The sequence below is a fragment of the Petaurus breviceps genome, unplaced genomic scaffold (assembly GCF_028583685.1).
Source record: "Petaurus breviceps papuanus isolate PSGF00001 unplaced genomic scaffold, PetGlider_PUasm1.0 229, whole genome shotgun sequence".
NCBI classification, from domain to species: Eukaryota; Metazoa; Chordata; class Mammalia; order Diprotodontia; family Petauridae; genus Petaurus; species Petaurus breviceps.
Window position 1 is genome coordinate 19,035,803 of NW_027185903.1, and position 21,995 is coordinate 19,057,797.

Consider the following 21,995-nt stretch of genomic DNA (forward strand, 5'->3'; position numbering starts at 1 on the left):
CACCGGTTCTCTGAAGCCAAGCTTGATTATAATGAGTCACTGGAGGGAGTGCTAAAGATTTGTGTTGTAGCAAGTAAGAGGTAGAAATCTTTCCTCTGGCTGGTGCTGGTTCACCCTCCCCTGTGGATGTCTTTAAGGCAGCCTAACAAAGAACCACTCACTCCGTGTGAAGAATGATTTATTTGGGGTGGGCAGAAAGAAGAATTAGTTTCGATTTTTTTTTCCTACCAGCTTACCTCTTGGTGAGGAACGATAACGATAATGTTAGTAACATCTGGCATCATAACACGTAGAATGCTTTAAGGTTTACAAAGAACTTTATATGTGCCACCTTGTTTGATCCTCAGGACAACTTTACTATTCTACTATTATAGCCCTCATTTTACAAATGAGGAAACAGAGGCTGACAGGAGGGTGGGCTAACTCTGTATCTATATACATAGCTGTTGTAAAATCAAGATAATAATGACTGATCATGGTAATTAAATATATGTACATAGGTATAAATATATATGTTACATATTAAACATATGACAACAGGCTATATGTTAAAATAGAGTAAGAGATAGGATTAAAATGACACTGGTTTTCCCTTTGGTTTATGGAATCAGTCTTCTCTGTGAATATATGTGATACTATGTTTTTCAATGCATTTTGCCATTCATGTTATTCAATGGCATCAAGTTAACTTCAAATATGGGGAGATCGCCCTGACCCTGAAGGTAACACTGTAAGTCCAGAAAGTCTCCCACTCATAGATTTAGAACTAGAAGGGATTATAGAGATCATTGAGTCCATTCCTCATATTTTACAGATGAGGAAACTGAGGCCTAGACAGAGGTAAATGACTTGGCCAGGATCAGTCAGGAAATAAATGGCAGAGGTGAATTTGAACATGGGTCCTATGAGTCCAAAGACTATGCCTTCTCACTGCCCATTGAGTGGTACGTGTATTTGGAAGAATTAAGGGAGCCTCGGAGGAATAGGGAAGGCATATGCATAGTTTCCTTTGTTTGAGACGGATTCAAGCTGCCTCTCCCACTCAGCTCAGCATTGATATTTCTATCTTCTCCCTTTTAAAAATGATATTAAAAATAAGAAAAAATCAAATGTAATAAAATATGCCTCCTGAGCCGCAGACATCTAGGTTGAAAGGACTAAGACCACAGAGTCTCACTGCATCTTGCTTATGCCCGGAGAGACTTGTGAAGGCGTTGCTGGATTTCTGGGTGGTCACAAAGAGTAAGGTTTTTCAGAATATGTTGGGAACAAGTCTGGCTCGAAGCAGAAGCTCACAATTAATTGGAGATGAGCTCCTTGAAAAGCCTGGTCTAGGACAGCCCACTACCAAACAAAACAGGATCCTTAATCCTAGTACAGATCTTCCAGCTGTAGCTGGGAATTCCAACCTCTCAGGCAACTTCATTCGGAGATGGTGGTGCAGAGACCCTGGGCTGCCCTCCGGCTGCACGTGCCACCTTGGCTGTTGATTCCAATGATGATTCACGTGGGGTGATACGGGCAGCATGGAGTGAGTCCACCCCAGTGGGCTGAGTACACTTGTGTCAGCATGGTGGTTGAATGGGAAAAGGGTATAAAACCAACAGGATGGGATACCTGCCCCCACAGCCACACCAAGGCAGTGGGACTGTCCCTGCCTATCCCCTTCCTTACATTCCCGGGTAGTCTTTTTGTGACTTCCTTTCCTCTTCAAGACTTCCTTTATTGTTGTTGTCATTCATTTGTTTCAGTTGTATTGAGCTCTTCAAGACCTATTTGGGGTTTTCACCTCAAAGATTCTGGAGTGGTTTGTGATTTCCTTCTCCGGCTCACTGTATAGATGAGGAAACTGAGGCAGACAGGGTGAAGTGACTTGCCCAGGGTCACATAGCTAGTGGCTGAGACTAGATTTGAACTTGGCTCTTCCCAACTGGTGGAGCTCCATCACCTACCTGCCCTCAGGGTGACCTCGTAGGTTGTTTTGTCTTCATAGTCCCGGTTCCGAGCACCATGCCTCACACATATTAGGCATTGAATAAATGCTTGTGGATTATCAATCTGGAGAGAAAAGATTTTCTTTTTTTGGGGACCAGACTTGTGATTTCCCTGATATTGGGAACTCCATTTGAGTTCCTTCTGATAGTACAGGTCAGCAACTGCTCTGCAGCTCAGAGAGTTGGCTGGGGGCTCTGAGAGGTTGAGGGACTTGCCCAAAGGCACATGGTGGGCTTGTGTCAGCATCAGAACTTGATCTGGTGCTTAAAAACCAGGTAAAACCTAGTTAAGTAAGGCCACTTTCTTCGTTGTTTCCTGGAACTGAGTGACAATGACTTCTTTGTTTTATGTTTACTCTGGGCAAAGGAATTCTAGAAAGGTGAAGTGGTACTTTACTGTACACGTAGTGGGCATCTGGGTGGTACAGTGGTCCCAAGTTCAAATCCAGTCTCAGATACTTACTAGCTGTGTGACCCTGGGCAAATCACTTCACCCTGACTCAGTTTCCCTATCTGTAAAACGAGCTGGGGAAGGAAATGGCAAACCACTCCAGTGTCTTTGCAAACAAATCCCAAGTGGGGTCATAAAGAGTCAGACACAAGAGCAATTGAACAGCCTTTACTTCCTCCTTGGTTTTATCACCAGAGAGGGTCCTATGTAGGCAGAAAAGCAGGTGGGGGCAGGGGGAGGAAGTATCTCTGCCTGCTTGTGTCTGAAAAGCACTGAAACTGACACCTAGTCATCCGGTAAATGCACCTCCCTGTACCTGCACCTACAGCCACACTTAGGCAGTTGGGACTGTCCCTCCCTGTCCCTTTCCTTACACTCCTAGGTAGTCTTATTGTGACTTTCTTTCCTCTTCAACACTTCCTTTATTGATGTTGTCCCTTGGTGGGGAGGAGGAGTCAGGGGATGGAGGAAGCTGCTACCGGGATTGGTGGACAGTAAAATGAACAAAGGAAAGAAGAAGGAGAGAACCCAGTTATGAAAGGCTCAGTGAAATTCCTCAACTTCCAATCACACGTCCTAGGAATAACAAGGAAGTAAGGTGCTGAATTTGTAAAGCCAGGAATGTGGACACAGGCTCCATTAGCAGAAAGATTAAAATTGGGTACAGTGAAATGGAAGAGAATCCATGATTATGAACCGTGATTTGGCAGTAAGGTAGGCCTGACATCAATATTCACAAAATTAATGGAGTAGATATTAAAAGCAAAACATCAAGAGGATAATGGACTCATAAGCAGGAAACCACCCTGGGGAATTTAACCAAACAAATCAAGTTAGACAAATGGGAATTGTAAAATTGGTAGTAGAAAGAGAGCCTCAGGTGGGCTACATGGGAGGTCATTAGAATCATAACTGTTACATCATTTCAAGAAAATGTACTTGTAGAATTCATTCCAATTTTCTTGTAGAAGGATCCTGGGAGACAACAGAACCATATAATGGAAATGGCAGGTAACTGGAGCAAATGAGATTCTTGAACTCTCTAGCCCTACTGAAGAGTGAACTAAGCATTAAATAGATACAAAAGATTAAGCAGCATTAGCTGCGAAGCTAGGTGGTGCAATGCACAGAGTGCTAGGCTGGGGAGTCAGGAAAACTTGGAGTTCAAATCCAGACTCAGATACTTATTAACTGTGTCACCCTGGGCAAGTCATTCGATCTTTCTTTTCCTTATTGTCCTCATCTGTAAAATGAGGATGATAATAGCCCCAGGGTCATTGCTAGCCCCCATCACCAAACTTCCAACCAATAATAACCTCCCAGGGTGGTTGTGAGGATCAAATGAGATATTGTATGTTAAGCATTTTGCAAATCTTCAAGTACTATATAAATACTAGTTTGTTATTATATCATAATATATTTATATATAATATATAATAACAACATTATTATTAAATAGTGTCATAATCACTACTCTCAAGCTGAATATGTTGTTGTTCAGATTTGTGATTTCATTGGCACTGGGAACTTCTGGTGTGGAAATTTCCTCCACTGGTACATATAAACAATTTGTTTTGAAGGGTTATCTAGAGCATTGAAAGATTAAGTAACTTGTTTGTGCTCACACAGCCAATATGTGTGAGAGACAAGACTTGAACCTTCATCTACCTAACTCCAAGGCCAGTCCTTTATCCATTATGTCATGCTATTGAGATTAAAATTGATCCTGTATCATTTTCTTATAGATCCTATTTATTAGTAATTGATTTTGTCCTGCAACTGCTTAAGTCTTGGTTCTTTGTCTCTGAACTTAGTTCAGAGTTCAGCTAACCTGTAATGGGTTAAGTTTCAAAATCCAGCTCTCCTGCCTCAAGGAATTTAACTGACCTTGGAGAATGTATGAGAAAGCAAGGTGTCTATGCCAACAAGCTATACTTCAAGGATGTCTGGTCTGCTGTCCAAAAGTCTGAGCCACTATCTCGCACCTGTACTCAGACAAGTACTTCTTAGTCTCATGAAAGAAGAAGGGGAGTCATTGTTAGCCCCCATCACCAAACTTCCAACCAATCGGGTCATTCCCTGCACCTCAGCTCTGTAACCAATCATGTTGCCTCAATCCCTTGCTCTGTTCTCCCCGAAACCTATAAAAGGGGAACTGTCTTCTTACTCTGGGTCTTTGCCTTAATGGAGGCAAGCCATGAACCCATTAGGATGCTCCTGCTAATAAATGTTATGTTTCTCAAGGATCTGCCTCAGTTTGCCCTTTTGTTAAAATTTAATCACAACACTACCATCTTATTCAACAAGACTCTCTTAAAATACAATAAAAAAGAAGAGCTCACATATATTTCATTCTTTTAGATTGTTAAAAACACTTTAATACATTATCTAACTTGATCCACAAAACATACCTGTAAGGCAGCTATAGCTATCTATTTTACAAGTGGGAAAACTGAGACTCAGAGAGATGGCGGCTTGCCAAAACTCAGACATGTAAGTGATTAAAGTGGAACTTAAACTCAGTTCTGCTTGACTCTCCACTAAGCCACACTCTCAGCTCTTCTTGGCATAATGGGGAACACATATTCTTTTATTAAGAGAAGACAACTCTCGTCCCCTTTTCATGCCTTCTCCTTGGTCTGAGCTTATGTGACAGATGTCATTTAGAATAGCAACTAGGATAAATAAACATACCAGAATTGTTGCATTTCACTGGAATACTTACCCAAAACCGATGGCCACCCAGTAATTTCTAACACCCTGATGTGGTCCCACCATGGGCAGAATGTCCGGAGAATAGGTGATAGGACCAGAAATAATATTGATGATGTCAGCCTTTCTCAAGACTGGGATCATATCCATGGCATTTTCCACATATTCCATGATTCTGTCTAAATCAGACTCAAAAAGTTCCTTTCCAAAACCTGAAAACACATTTCACTGTTATTCTGCCACTGATCTGTTTTTAAATAATGCAAATTCAAGCTAGAAGACCACTAGCAGTAGAAAACACACTCAATTAAATGCTTTCATGTCAATAGATAGTGATCAGCACTGAGAATAAGAAAATGATTAGTTATGAAATTAAACCTTCTAAAAGTTCTCTAATTTTCTACATATGATTTATTACCCACTTAGTCTATTTCCTGGTGTTCCCAAATGATTTTACTTTAAAATGAGTGATCATTTTCTTTGACATCAATTAGCTCTTAACCTATTCTACCTTCTACGTGTGGGGTAAGTGGGCTGGCGAAAGTTCTAAGCTAAATAAACAGATGAAGGTTGGCTAATAAGAACTAGTACTAGATAACCCAGGTCAACAAACAAGGAAATGTATTTCTCTTCTCTATGTAAAGAGGTGAGAGACTATATCTATAGAATAAACCATCAGGAAGTTGCTGTGTAGATTGATTTTGATGAACTGTTTTTCTTTGTTACAAGGGAGGATTCAAAGGGGGGGGACACACAAAGGCAAACGACTAGAGTATAGATGAAAAGTATTACTAAAACTTCTAGTAGATAGAAGCATGAATGTGACAGGAAATATTCTGCCATTCAGTCTTTTCAGTTATGTCTGATTCTTCATGACCCCATTTGGTGTTTTCTTGGCAAAGATACTGGAGTGGTTTGCCATTTCCTTCGCCAGCTCATTTTATAGATGAGGAAACTGAGGCAAACAGGATGAAGTGACTTGCCCAGGGTCACACAGCTAGGAAGTGTCTGAGGCTAGATTTGAACTCAGGAAGAAGAGTCCTCCTGACTTCAGGTCTGGTGCCCTCTCCACTGTACCACCTAGTTTCCCAACATACGAAAATATGCATAATAATAGCAATTATAAAGCTGGAGTAGGGCAGGGGAGTCAAACTAGGATACCTGGGAAAAATCACTCCAAGACTAGGGTGGTCACAATAATCATCTTCTTCTATTTCTCCCTCACAAATCTTTTTTCCTCTTTTTTTAACCTGTGATTTCATTACTATATTATCTGAGATAGAAACTCCCCTCCTGCAGTGAAGACCAACACTTGTTCTGCACTGTACAGAATGACAGTTGCCTGGGGACACTCAGAGGTTAAATGTCTTGCCCAAGGTCACATAGTCAGGGAGTGTCTGAAGTGGGCTCTCTCAATTGAACCCTACCACTTCTCATATTCATTGACACCAATGCACATACACATAAAAATACAGCCAGCACTGGGGTTTTTTTCCTTTCTCTCTTTGTCCCTGGTGTGTAATTGATAAAAATAAAACATAAACAAGAAAGTCTAAAAAGATTTTTTAAAAAAAAGAAAGAAGAGGGGCAGCTAGGTGGTGCAGTGAATAGAGCACTGGCCCTGGAGTCAGGAGGAACTGAATTCAAATTCCTCCTCAGACACTTAACACTTACTAGACATGTGACCTTGGGCAAGTCACTTAACCCCAATTGCCCTGCCTTCCCTCCTCAAAAAAAAAAAAAAAAGAAGAGAGAGAAAAATGACACAGGAGAGGGAGTGAAACAGTAGCATCAGAGGAGAGGGGGACTCTGGAGTCTTTTGCCTTCATTCTGCATGGAGAAGATGGTACCAAATGATGAAATTCATTTTCATCCTGACTCAGAAACTGGTGGGCCAGGTGGTCTGCTCCCAAGCAGGGAGCTCTTTGAAGGATAAATAGCTGGAATTTGGAATCATAGAGAGAGTGAAGTTGGCACCTACATTCCCAGGTTGATTTGATTGGGATTGTTTAGCCAAGATAGGACCTATGGGTAAGGCATCTGCCTGAGGAGCCCTCATATTCTGCACTCAGCGATTCTGAGGTCTTACAAATATCTTTGGGACTAATTGTTCTTTTAAAGGTTTCTCATTGGTTTTCCTTCTGCAGTCAAGAGAATTATTAAAATTTATACAAATAGGAAAAATAATTGTAAGTAAATTAGTAATAAAATTTGTTTTTTTTTATTTATTTGTTTTGTTTGGGGATAGACTTACAATTTTATTGGAAGAGAGTCTCTTTTTATCTTTATGTACATTGGAGTAGATAAATCCCTGCTCTGCAACTTGCAGTCAGTCGCCTAAGTTGCCATGACTTACCCAGGGACACGTAGCCAGTGTCTGTGGCAGGCAGTACTTGAACCCAGGTTTGTTCTATAATATTGTTACCTTTTACTTGCAAGAACATATTTTCCAGGAGTGGAAAATTTAAGATGCCCTGAGGCCCCTCCCCTGCCCCCATCCCTCCACCCATAGAAGGAACCCTTCCTAACTGCTTCTCTTTTCACTGATCTTTGGGAATTTTGCTATTGAAATATAAAATTTATAATTATGATAAAATTTAAATTCTCACTTCAATAACAAAATATAAATGGGAAATGATGAAAATAGCAAAAACTGAATAGGAAAAATAAATAAAATAATCATCTGAATCAGAAATAAAAAAAACCCAAATGGGAAAAAAATCCTACCCTTTCTCATCTTAGGTCTGAACCTCTCAAGGAAGAAGATTATCTCAAAAATCTAACTGATCCTTATTCTCCTTTTGTTTTCCTCCCACCCACTGCCTCACTTTTCATGCTCTAAATAAAATAAAATCTGAGTCTATATTTCTCTGAATGAAAACAACAGGCTCAGATATATATATATATATATGCTTTTCCAGTTTCATATGCATAGATACATACCTACTACATACATATGTTAAGCTGAATGCCACAACCCCAGCTGCCTCTTCTATCATTATTATCTCTTAAAATGAGTTGGTATTGCTTTCAAATAGGGTGGAGGGGGAATGAGATGGAGGGGGAATAGGCTAAGTGTATGTGGGAAGGAGGGGGCAGAAAGAGGAAAGATAAAGCTAAGTAAGCCAAAGAGAATGGGGTTGATAGAATGAGTCCAGTATCAGACAGGAGACACTGTGAGCCCCTCATGTTCAAGATATCCTGAGGAATAAATCTCTACTGCTGAGGCCAACTGCATATTCTTCCCTATATCCCCCTTGGGCTCTTTTCAAAAGGAATATTGGACCTCAGGATAGCTTCTAACCCTCCTTGCCCCCCAGGTTGATGATTGCACAGTATTTGGGGGGGATATTGTGACTTATAGGGAACTTGAAAATCATTGTGAATGGACAGATGTGTCACTTAATAGATTGACCTGGTGGGACTCCGTTGGTCACCCAGGAATCTTGGACCTTCATTTTCTCCTGATTTTCATATGGACCAAGTAAAAGCCCATCTCGTTCCTGCCGCAGGTAGTACGATCCTTCCAGGTCTCGAAGAACTGGGAGCTCTCTTTTTAAAGCTTTCACTTCAGGTATGGTTGCTGTGACAAGATACTGATGATGAACTGGAATGAGAGGATGTTCTAGTCCAATCATTTTGCCAACTTCACGAGCCCAAAATCCTAAATGAATAATAATTGGGCATTTTAACACAAATGTAAAAATGTGGCATTTAATATTTATTCCATAAAGTGATTTAACTAAAAACAATATTGAATAGGATTGATTATACATATGGCAGAGTATAAAACACTTTCCCCTCTTTCATAATGGGAAGATGACCCTAAAGTAAGGACAGACCATGGTTCTAATCTTCAATTCCCCCTGCCCAATAAGAATTGGCTGTGTGACTCAGGGCAGATGACATAGTGGATAGAGTGGTGGAATTGAAATCAGGAAGGGCTGGGTTCAAATACCAGTTCTGTTACCTTATGGCTTTGTGACCCTGGGTAAGTCATTCACCCTCAATTTCCTTACGTGTAAAATGAGAGGACTGGACTCAAGGACCTTTAAGATTCCTTTCAATTCTAAATCTATGACAGTATAAAACAAGGGATGATGATGCCTATGAGACCTGCCCTCAAGGTTAGGGTGAAGATCAAATGAGATAATGCATATAAAGCAATATGTACATGTTGTCCAGGATGAATTCTTTCTGTACTCTTTATTAACCAAGCATTTATCTAGTTCCTACTGTTTGCATCCTGCTATGTGTTCTTAGGGGAAGAATGAAATAAGAAAAGACAAGATTGTCACTTCCTGTGTATACAAGGTGCCCCTAAAACCTGAGCTTTCTGCAATATCTATGGAAACTCCTATTTCATTTGGTGTTTTTTAAGTCCAGAATAAAAATAAATTTAAAGTATAGTCACGTTATTGATTAAATCTTGGTTACTAAGGCATTTTATTTTAAGAATCCAAAGGACAATCATCAGTAGAATGATGTTTCTAATGCTAAAATAGCAGAAAGGCTACTTATTTCCTGCTATAGTGATGAATCTCCAACCAGCAGAGAATACTAGTTAGCATTTATTCTTTAAGGCTTGTAAAATACTTCCCATATGTTATATCCTGTAAGCTTCACAACATCCCTGTGAGAGAACAACTATTTATGCTTGGGGTCAATTAATTATGGTCATTATCTGACACCACATTGTCAAACACAGCTGTTCAAAGGATGCGCTTTTTTTGTATGTGGCGGGGGGGGGGGCTTTTTTCCTCATAATAATTTATGGAAGTTCATCTGATGACTAAGTAATCCCATTTACTGTTCTTAATTTTGTTTTCTCCTCCCAGGTCCTATTTTTTTTTTAAACTCATTGATCATTTCCTTTTCTCTTCTCTTCTGAATCTGATCCAGGTTGTTGGGCAGGTAGAATACACTGGAAAGAGTTCTGGCTTTGGATTTAGATTCCTTGGTTTTGAACCTTGGCTCTGCTATTTATTATTGTGTGACTTTGGACAAATTATATAGTCTCAAGAGGCATTAGCTTCCTCATCTGTTAAAAAAAAAAGGCAAGCAGGACCAGATAATGAATACTAGCTAAAATTTATATAATTTACATACATTATTTTAGCTTGTCTTTTTCACTGTCATTTGTCTCTTTTTGTATCCCCAACATTCAGAGCAATGCTTGGCATATAGTAGGTGCTTAATAAATGTTTATCAATTGGTTGATTGATTTGCACCTCCACAGCAGTCCAGTGAGACAGATAACACCAATATTATTGCTCTCATCTTAGAGATGAGAAACTGAGGGTCAAAGAGGTTAAATGATTTCTCATGGTCACATAACTAGTATGTGTCAGAGGCAGAATTTTAACCACGCTCTTTCTTAATCCCAAGGTCAGCTCTCTTTCCATTATTCCATGTTGCTTCTTTGATGTGCTGTAAAATCCCTTTCAGGTCTTAATCCTAGGAGCCCTAGTCTCTTAAACTGCGGATCCCCAAATGAGACCCAGTAGAGTAAAATGGGAGGTTCACCATGCAGCTCCTGCATGTCACAATCTAATCTTATTTGGGCATCCTACAACCACTTCTGTGCCTCTGTTCCTTTATTTCTAAATGACAGAGCTATATTAGTAACCTTTGGTCAGTTTCTGCAATAGCTATGAAATAATAGTTCTTTTGCAGTGCCATAATTAATGTGGGTGAATGGAGCTTTGCCAACATTCTGAGGATAACTAGTTCAATTCCTTGCTGGGTCAACCACCATCCTCGTGAATCATCTCACAATCTTCTAACAGTTTGGACTCTAGCCACGCCCCCTAGAGGCTGCATGTCTGCCCCCTCCATCCCTATGCTCCAAATTTTCTGCTATGCCATAGAAACCTCTTTACCTTGGAAACTCCCCTATCCTTGGACTCCACACATTGAAAGTATTCTCCTCCACTACAGCCTTTTCCTCGGATTAGCTGGTTTCTCCCAGAACCAACCACATAAACATATCCCAACCTCAAACAAACAAATTGAGACAAGGTAATGTTCACATGGAAAATGCCAGTAACTGAAGGGAAAGGGAAATAAACAAAAGCCCTAGGAATTGTTGGCACCAAAGCTATTGGTAGAGATCTGCAGAAATGAAGTTAAAACAAAGAGTGAAGGCTAGCTGAAGAGCTTCCTGCTCCCACTGGGTTTGTCATGGACTCAACAGTGGCTCCATTCTCTGTCATGCCTTTGATGCAGAAGGTCAACTTGAGTTGAGCACTTCTTTTGGCTAAATACTGAGCTCCACGTGAGTAGAAGCTGAACACACCTCTGACTGAATAAATTTAAAAAATATCTAAGAAAGTTTCACAAGGAGACAGCAAGACTATTTGGAAGGGATCATGTGGAAAATAATCATCAATGCTGACAGCCACCTTGTCATACAGCATGGCAGAATCTGAAGACCTAGGTTCAGGTCCTGGTTCTGACACTTATTATCTATGTTTCCTTATCTCTCAAATAAGTATAGTAAGAATAAGGATGCTATGGTGCCTGCCTTCACAGGGTCCTTGTGAGGAAAGCATTTCGTCCAATGTATACATGATGGCATAGAAATGTGAGGAGGACTCTATGTAAAGGGTTTACAAGGAGTATGTCCTCAGGTGCTGCCTAGGATGTGATGTGGATGGTTATAACCTGAATGATCTGGGGTAGAACTTACCTGAGATCCTATTTCCACTATAGTACTGAATTAACATGTATGTAACACTTTAAGATCTGCAAAGCCCTGTCCCTGTTATCCACAGTATGGTAAAATTATCCACAGTATCATAGAATCCCTAATTTCCTTCAAAACTCAGTGTAAACATGAAGCCTTTCCTGATTTCTAGAAAGCTAGTGCATTCTTTATTCCACATACCATACATGAAACCAGTCTTACCCCTCTCTCTACAATCTATCTCTACCAAATCTTGTTCAGTAGATACAGTAGAAAACAATTTGTGGAGGAAGAGATGACTAATAACCGAGGGGATCAGGAAGGACTTTGAAGAGGACATGGTCCCAAGTGGAGTCTTAAAGCTAGGGGTTCTAAAAGATAGAAATAAAAAAAAAGGTGCATTCCAAGCATGTGGGACAGTCTGGGAGGTGACCAAGGGTAGTATAGGGGCTAGGGGTCACCATGAGAAGAATAAATTTAGGAGGATTAAGGATCGAAAAAGATGAAAGGAAGTAATAAAAAGAATAATTTGGGGGTGAAGGATCACAGTTATAGGAGATGGTGAGATCTATGATGTGGTCATCTCTGTGGAGGTTGAAGTGGAATGAAGACTTAGGTAATGGAAGTTGAGGAGGTTCATGAACAGGGATGTTCAAGGAGATAACAATCAGACTATTGAAGTCTCCAAGACCATTTCCAGGTTTTGAAGTTGAGAGGATTTTTATTCAGGTACCTTGAGAAAGGAGGAAGAATAACCAGAAATCTGATAGTTGGCTGTGATAAGGAACTGAAGTAGGTGCAATAGACAAGTAATAGCCCTCAGAGAAGGAAAGATTACTGAGTGATGACGGTAAAGAGCAAGGGAAGGAAAGGAAACAAACATTTATTAAGCATATCCTAGGTGGGCTGGGCGCTCTACAACAATGATCTCATGTGACCGTCACAACAGCTCTGTGATGTAGGTGTTATTGTGATTCCCATTTTACAACTGAGGAAACTCAGAGGTTAAGTGACTTGCCCAGGGTCACACAGCTATTAAATGACATCTTGAATGATAATAGTTTGTTAAAGTTAATGAAATCTCAGAACTTACTTTTGCTTTCCCCCATTCCTGCCTTTTATCATCTTTGCCAGTTTGCTATGTATGAAGTAAAACCTCAGGGTTGTTTTGATTTGAATTTCTCTCATTATTCAGGACTTGAAGCATTCTTTCATATAGTTAGTAATAGTTTGCAATTCTTCTTTTGAGAACTCTCTGTTCAGATCCTTTAATTATGGGGAATGACTTTTGGTCATTTACATTTCTATTAATTATCTAGCTTGATATCTTGTATATCAGATCTTTATTAGAGATATTTTACCCAGAGATTTTTGTCTTCAGTTAACCACTTCCTTTCTTATCCTGGGTACATTGATTTTGTTTTTGAAAAAGCTTTTTTATTTCAGGTCATCAAAAATTATCTATTTCATTTTTTGTAACTGCCTCTCTTCCTTATTCAGGGAAGAATTTACCATCTGCTCATAGCTATGAACGGTATATAATCTGCCTTCTCTTCAAAATTTTTATAGTGCAATTTCTAATATTCAGGTAACCTACCCATTTTAAATTTATTGTTGACTATGGTTTGAGATGTTAATCTAAGTCAAATTTCTTCCAGACTGTTATCCAGTTTTTCCAGCAGTTCTTATCAAATATGGAGTTATTTCTTAGGCTATTTGTGTTTGGGGGTTTCTTGAATACTGGGTTATTGAGTTTAATTATTTCTGAATCATTCTTCTCTACTCTGTTTTACTGATCTACTATTCTAATTTTTAACTAGTATCAAATGGTTTTGGTGATTGCTGCTTTATAATATATTTAAGGGCTAGACATCTTCCCTCCCTTTTTTTCTACCTTTTTTTTCATTATCTCCCTGATAACATAGATCTTTTGGCAATGAATTTCGTTATTATTTAATCTAGGTTTCTAAGTATGTATCCCTTTGATAGTCTGGTTGGCATAGCATTAAATCTATCAATTGACTTTGATAGTGTCATCTTTATTATACTGGTATGGCCTAGCCATGTTCTGAATGTTCTCCATCTATTTAAGTTGTTATTTATATCTTTAAGAATAATTTTGGAACTAAATCTATACAAGTATTGAGTGTCTTTTTGTAGATTGACTGCTAAATATTTTGTGGACTTTTGGAGTTATTTTGAATGGTATGTCCCTTACCATTACTGTCTTCTGTATTTTGTTACTATATAGAAATTTTATCCAGTTTTGTGGGTTTATTTTTTAGCTGGCAATTTCAACGAAGTTATGAATTGTCAGAATCTTTGCCAATTCCCTTGGATTTCTAAGTACAACATCATGGTATCAGCAAATAGGGATAGTTTTGTCTCCACTTTGCTAATCTCTTCCTACTCTTTCACTTTCAGTCTACTACTTCTTACTATTATTTATCCCACAGCTAGATTAAAAAAATTAGTATGCTAACCTCTATGTGTATTGTTATTTGGGGGATAGACATTGGGAACAAAAAATGAAGTCTGGAATAAGAGGAATAGATGCATCTATTCCCATTTTCCCTGACCTTCCCTGTACTTATTACACCTTTTGCCATATATGGAGTTACTCTGCCACAGTAACCTGTTACACACACAGTACCTATATATTATACAAGTTTTCTCATTTGTTCAGTTAGAAACTTCATCAAGATAATGGTTTTGAAAGAATATGCTGCTGTACACTATTGTGCTGCAAGTTTTGTCAGGTATGGAAAGAACTTTAGGGTGTCATGCTATTGTGAATAAATGACAATTTATAAATAATTTAGTTTAATGTAAAATATTACTTAGCCATGATATAATGTAGGCTAAGTATATTAGCCATAAAATAAATAAAATTTACCTATTACATACACATATCAACATCTAAATGTGTCAGACCTTAAAATTGTTAAGAACTGAACTTTTATTAAAGGAAAACTAGGCATGCTTGAGCCTCTCATAGTGTTGCCGACTTAAATATTCAGTGTGCCATGATTCTTCACAGTACAGATTATTGTAACATAACCAAAAATACTTCAAGAACTATAGCTCTGGGTGGCTAGGTGGCGTAGTGAATAGAGCATCAGCCCTGGAGTCAGGAGGATCTGAGTTCAAATCTGGCCTCAAATACTTAACACTTCCTAGTCGTGTGACCTTGGGCAAGTCACTTAATCCCAATTTTTTCTGCCTTCCTCCCTCCAAAAATAAAAAAAAAAAGAAATTTAGCTCCTAAATCCTTCTGAGCTCTAATATTTTATCAGTCAGTAAAGCATTTAATATCTGTTCCTAGGTCATATGGGACTTTGTAACTGAGTGGCATATGACATGAATATATCAAATATTATCATAAAGATAGATTTCAAAGGACCATAAGTTAAAAGAGGATTCGAAGGACACTTTTGGCTATTTTTAAAAATGAGAATGTTTTCTCTAACCTTGACTTAAGTATAGAGATTTAAAATAACTCCCAAGATCTCCAGAGGGGATTTAGAGTCTAAAATATTTGAAGGAAAATCTTTTTGAAGTTTCTAATATTCATTAATTAAATTACTGTGACTCCACTACTGATCAGTTTGGAAGCTTTGACCTGCTTCATTTTTAACTTAGGCATCCTGCTCCCCTGCCACCTCCCCACCCCCACTCCCACCCCAGCAGCCCTTCCACTCCCAAGAGCTCACCATATTAATGTTCAACTTAGTCTGGTCTCCCATTAACTTAACCCACTGTAATTCAGAACTCTTGAACTCAAGTGAATTACTAGTCTCCCCAGTAGTAGGAATTATAGGCATGTACCACCATGCCAAGCATGGCACTTATATTCTTTTTAAATTTTCTTTTTCTTTTTGGAGAGGGGAGGGCAGGGCAATTGGGGTTGAGTGAATGGAGCTTACATTCTAATGGTGAAGATAACACATACATATATAGGTAGATATACCAAATATGCAAAGCAAATGCAAGTTACAAAAGCTTTATTATTTGCTTCTTATAATTTTTACTTAATTATATTTCATTATTGTAATTACAATGTAATTTATATGCATAGTTTGTTATTTGTCTGGGAAAATATTTATACTGATATGACATACTAGAAAGAGCTCTAGATTTGGTTTCAAAAACAGGTTCAAATCCTGTTTCTGATACTTAGTACCTGTGACCAGGAACACATTGCTCTGGGCCCCAGTTTCCTTATCTGTAAAATAAGAGGGTCAAATAATGATCTCTGTGGTCCCTTCCAATTCTATATGCTGTGATGCTAAAATAATCTATGTACATATTCTCACAAGACATTGTTGTCTCACAAAACAGCTATGATAGCTATGTCAAGACAATTATTTTCTCAGCTGCCAAGTTGAAAATTCTCTCACATAATACCAGATAAATTCTATTATCTGGAGTAGAGATTATGGAGCATGTCTAAGCACATTCTAAAAGGGAAAGATTAAGTCTACCATTAAACTGAAATTTGAACTAGTAAGAAAGGATAGGGCTAGAAAATAGGAATCATCCACTCTACTAAGAAAAACAGAAAAAAAAATAGAAGGTAGAACTATTGAATTTAAGAATCAGAGATGTCAAATTCTTGGTCTGGGATGCTGGAATTGAATTAACATGTAATTGGAAAACATTTAACAATATAAAGATACAATACAACATAGATAATGCTGATTTGTGATTTTCTAAGTCAATAGGACTTTTGCAGGGATTCATTTCTATTTGAGTTTGACACCCCTGGGTTGGGTGACAGGACTTAGTTGAAGAACAAAGAGGAAGCAGCAGGTATCAAAATGGAAAAAAAAAAAGAAATGATAAGGCAAAAAATATTGTGGTCTTACACTTTGAATCACCAATACTATTCCTAGGCATATACCTCCAAAGAGACAAAAGAAAGAAGAAAAGGACTCATATATACAACTATATTGATAGTAGCTATTTCATGGCAGTCAAAAATTGGAATCTAAGAGAGTGTCCGCCTGTTAGCAAGTGGCTTAAAAATTATGATATATGAATGTAATGAAATGTTAATGTACAATAAGACATGATGAAATACATAGTTTCAGAGGAAGCTGAGGAAGAGTAAAGTGAGTAGAACTAGGAGAGCAATTTCTACATAAAAAAAGATAGCTTTGAAAGAATCCTGACCAATGCAATGACAAGCTACTATGTTGGAGAACCAAAGAGGAAATATGGTCATCTCTTTCTTCATGAGAAGTGAAGGACTTTAATGCAAAATGAGACACACATTTTTTTTTTTTTGACATGGGGGCATTGGTTATGTTGGAAGATAAATAGTTTTTGTGAGTGTTTATTTTTGTTCGATTGCTAGGAGGGGGAGGAACAAATGCTTCTAAATCCCCCCCCATGTTCTTTTTTTTAAATGAAAGAAGAATAGCATGACAACAAAGAAAAAAGAGAATGGAAGAATATGCCAACATCTTAGACTTGGATGATTAAATAAACATACAGTGGTTTCCCATACTAGTAATGAAAAGTGTTCTTTAGGAATCACAATATTTCTTCACATTTCACAACATGTGTTCAAATATGAGTAACTAAGAGAACACAGCCTCCATTAGAAGAACTATTCTATATTTGTCTTTGCAGTCTCACTACTCAGCACAGAGCCTTATACATACTAAGTGCTTATTAATTGTCTATGAAATCGAATTGTACTGAATTTAATGTTGAAAAGATTTTATAACTACATACTTTGAAGAAATGGTTTCAAAACCTATACCAAAGATACTTACCTGTGGCATTCACAATCCGATTGGCCCGGATAGATCCCTGTGGGGTCTCAATGTCCCATGCCCCATCTGATCTGGGTTTTAGATTGGTCACTCGAGCAGGAAATTTTAGTAGAGCACCATACTTTCGGGCCCCAGCAGCCAGTGCCATAGTGAGAGAATAAGGATCAATGTGACCATCTCCAGGGTTATAAAGTCCAGCTAAAACCTTAATGGATTACAAGATGAATTCAGAGAAATGTAGAGTTTTTCTACCAGAGACATTTCATTTCCACATAAGAATAAAATCAGATTTTTGAAACCCAACCCAGCATTTAGCCTGATACAGACTTTTAAAAAAAATTTTAAGAAATAATTTATTTTTTTTCCAATCACATGTAAAGACCATTTTTAACATTCATTTTTTTTTTAAATTTGAGTTCCAAATTTTCTTTCTCCTTCTCTTCCCTCCAGAGGCAGGAAGCAATAGATTTTACATGTTCAATCATGTAAAACATATTATTATATTAGCCATATTGTGAAAGAAAACACAGACCCAAAGAAAAAAGCTACCCAAAAAAATACAGAAAGTGAAAAATAGCATGCTTCAATCTGTATTCAGACTCCATCAGTTCTTTCTCTGGGAGGTGTAAAACATTTTTCAATATGAGTCATGGTACAGACTATTCCCAGGGTGCTTTTCTCTTATGTAATTGAGGCATATGCAACATGTAAATAAAAATTTCAGCAAAGAGGCCTTTTGGAAGGCTTTCCCATGGTTTTTATTTTTTTAGTAAATAATAGTCTTTGTCTAGCTGTTTAATGATTTTTATAAACTGGAAAGCTAGTAACATACAGAAAAACAAACACTTTGACAAAACATTCCTTCAATACTAAAGCAGTACTGAGAACTAAATTATATTCTTGAATTCATTTAACAAATATTTGTTGAGCATCTTCTATATACAAAGCACTCTTGATTTAAATAGGGATTCAGAGTATTAAACACTTCCAAATGTTCTGTTTACATTTGAGAAGGCTTCCATTTACAATGGATTGTTTACTTATCTATTTGATTTAGTGTTCTGCCCATGGACTGTTGAATATGCTTCATACCTACTCACAGTGCGGTGATGCTACTGAGGAATAGAATATATGGTGTATTTAAATAACTTAATGGCACATATATGTTTACATACATATGTACATATAATTCTTGGGGAATCACTTTGAGTTTGAACAAAAGTATTCAGAGTCAAACAGACCTGGGATTTCACCAATTTGAAGTAAAATTAATTGCTTTCCAGGTAGTCAGGCAGTCAATAAGCATTTATTAAGTGTTTACAATGTACCAGGCATTGTGCTGAGAATATTCCTTCTTACTATATGTGTGTGTGTGTAAATATATATGTATGTATGTCAAGCCATCCATGTTTGACCATCCTGTTCCAACTTTTGCCCATGTCCTATCATAAGTTCCCCACAAATGGGGGGTTCAGGAGGAAAGGAATAAGCATGAATATCCTGTCTACTATGTGGCAAGCACTATGCTAAGCCCTTTACAAACATTATCTTATCTGAGCCTCACAAAAGCCCTGAAAAGCAGGCACTATTATGATCACCTTTTCACAAATGATGAAACTGAGGCAAACAGAAGGTCACATAGCTAGTGTCTGAGGCTAAAATTGTCACCTAGCTGCCTGGAAGGGTCTGCCCAATGTGCTAGTGACTTCCTTACTTTTTCCTAACATGGAGAGCATACTAGTATAGCACTCTATGAATTCTGTGTGTATTTGTGGGATTTTGTACCAATTGTTCTTACTATATCCCATTAGTAAATACCCCTTTTCTAAGAGTTAATTAGTATCACTCAATAATCATGGCAGGAAGTACACAAGTGGGGACTTACAGGCTATAGCATTAAAGCAAAATAACCCCCAACACCTCAAAGCTACCCCTAGGACCTGAAAGGATGTAGTTCCCATGCTATGGGGACCTGATGCCTCAGGAAGAGTTGGGACAATCAACTCAGGACATTCACTACATAGCATTCTCTCTGTCTCTTTGTCTCTGTCTCACTGTCTCTCTCACATACACCCGTGTGTGTGTATGTGTGTATGTGTGTATGGATGAATGGATGGATATATCCACATCTATCTACACTTACATGCATACATGCGCTAAAGAATAAGATTGTCCATCCATCCTCATTTCATAATCTATGCTATAGACATTCTTCAATCCATTGAGTTTTTCCTTTGGAGATGAACAGTTAGGTTCTCTTCCAGGAGTCCCTGATATCCTAGGGCTCAATGAAACCAAGACAATGTCATCCACAAATAGGTTGCATCTGAAGGACCTCACAATCCACAAGAAATCACTCTTAAACTTGTAATTTTATGATGGATTCCCTCTACAACAGTAGCAAAAACCTTCCATGAGCATATATATATATATATATCTCCATGCTTTGCACTTTGCTGATATTTATGTATAACCAGGGGTTGCCCTACATGGAAATCATGAAGTCAGAGGCATAGAGGGCAGTGGAAGCTAAGAGAGACTAATGGGATTCAGCTCAGAGACAAAGGCAAAACCACAGTCATCTGGGGAATTCAGAGTAGAATCTGCATGTCCTGAAGGCAGATACCTGCCCCTCTACTTTCCACAGTAATGACTCTAGGATTCTGGTGAGTCTCCCTTGATCTTAATCCAATATGCCCATCAACTGGGGAATGGCAGAAAAAAATTGTGGTATGTGATTGATGGGATACTATTGTACTGTAGGAAATGAGGAACAGGATGTTCTCAGAGAAAGCTGGAAAGACTTATATGAGCTGATGCAAAGTGAAATATATTGTATACAAAGTAGCAGTAATATTGTAGGATGATCAGCTGTGAATGATTTAGCAATTCTCAGCAATATAATGATTCAAGACAACTCTGAAGGACTTATGATGAAAAATGCTATCCAGCCCCAGACAAAGAACTGCTGATAACAATGAAGACTGAAGTATACTTTATAACTTTCTTTATTTTTTTTAGTGTTTTTTTTGTCTATATTTTCTTTCACAACTTGACTATTATGGATATGTTTTGCATTGCTACACATGTATATAATACACCTATATTGAATTGCTTGCCTTCTCAAGGTGGGGAATGGGGAGGAAGAGAGAGAGTTTGGAACTCAAAGTTTTATTAATGAATGTTAAAAATTGTTTTTACATGTCACTGGGGGAAATAAAATACTAAATAAAAAGTTTTTGTTTTTGCAGACTTTTTCTATTGTCTTTGTTTTTTCTTCCTTTGATTTTCATCATTAAATGCCCTAAGACCAGATTTGTTTCCTTGGGTCTCTCTCTAAGCTTTCTTTTCTTTCTTTTTTTTTTTAAGCAGTTGGGATTAAGTAACTTGCCCAAGGTTACACAGACAGTTTTTTTGTTTGGGTGCCAAGTATCTCAGGCCCAAACTGATCCTGGGTCTTCCTGTCTCTGGGGCCGGTGATCTTACTATGCTACCTAGCCACCCCTCTAAGCTTTCTTACATTGATTTTGCCTTCCATTACTTCTCTTTGTATTATGAAGCAATGCTGTTCAAATATTTCATCATCCTTTTCCAAAAGATCTTACAAATTAGTTTACAGTCTAAACTCTAAAATATTGTTTTCTTTGGTTGACACTATCTCATCATGGAAAATATGTCAACAAAGTTTTACTGACTAAGGAATTTTTTATGCTTTTTCAGTCTCTAAGTTATACCAATTGATTTGTACAGGTTAAATGTCTATTTTAAATATTTGTAAACTTTGTCTCTTCTTCCAGCCATATCTGATCTTTCATGTTTAACAATTTCACAAATAGGTCAGGATAAAAGTGTTTTAGTGACACACTATGCTTTTTCCCACATTTATTCTTTCTTCTAGTTTTATGCTAATTTTTATCTTTGCTCTATCAAGTTCATAGTCTGACTTTATACAGAAAGCTGATTGAAGAATAATTCCCCAATCAGCATTTAGTTATTTTGATCTTTTTGAATTATTGAGTGCTTGCCAGTCCAGCAGTGTAGACTAGGAGCTGGGGTGGGGGGACCCCACAAAGGGTGAGGAAGAGAGGAAAGGGCAGGGAGGAAGAGGAAGAGGAACTAAATTCATTTGAACACTTCTGCCTCTTAGAATCTTTTGCGTCCCTCAAGACTCAGTTCAAATAGTGCATTCTGCAGGAGGCTTTTCCCAGTACTATTCCCTATCCACCAAGTGCAGAAGTCCTCCTTTCTTAGACTCTGCCTTCTGTGCTGTATGTTTCTTTTGTATACATATTCTTTGCACATTGTCTCCCTCCTAAAAATGTAAGCTCCTTAAGAGCAGAGACTTTGCTTTGTGGCTCTAGACTGGA

The 21,995-nt window shown here is 38.0% G+C and overlaps 1 protein-coding gene across 2 annotated transcripts in view; it reads right to left on the minus strand.

Moving 5' to 3' along the window:
* DMGDH (dimethylglycine dehydrogenase) overlaps window positions 1–21,995 on the minus strand; it is a 101,403-nt gene that overhangs the window by 60,619 nt on the left and 18,789 nt on the right. For both annotated transcript variants that reach the window (XM_069096307.1, XM_069096306.1), the window contains 3 exons: window positions 17,629–17,833; window positions 8,573–8,821; window positions 5,171–5,369 (listed from right to left, as the gene is read on the minus strand). In XM_069096307.1, the coding sequence (XP_068952408.1) occupies window positions 5,171–5,369; window positions 8,573–8,821; window positions 17,629–17,833 (653 nt within the window). The remainder of the gene's footprint in view (window positions 1–5,170; window positions 5,370–8,572; window positions 8,822–17,628; window positions 17,834–21,995) is intronic.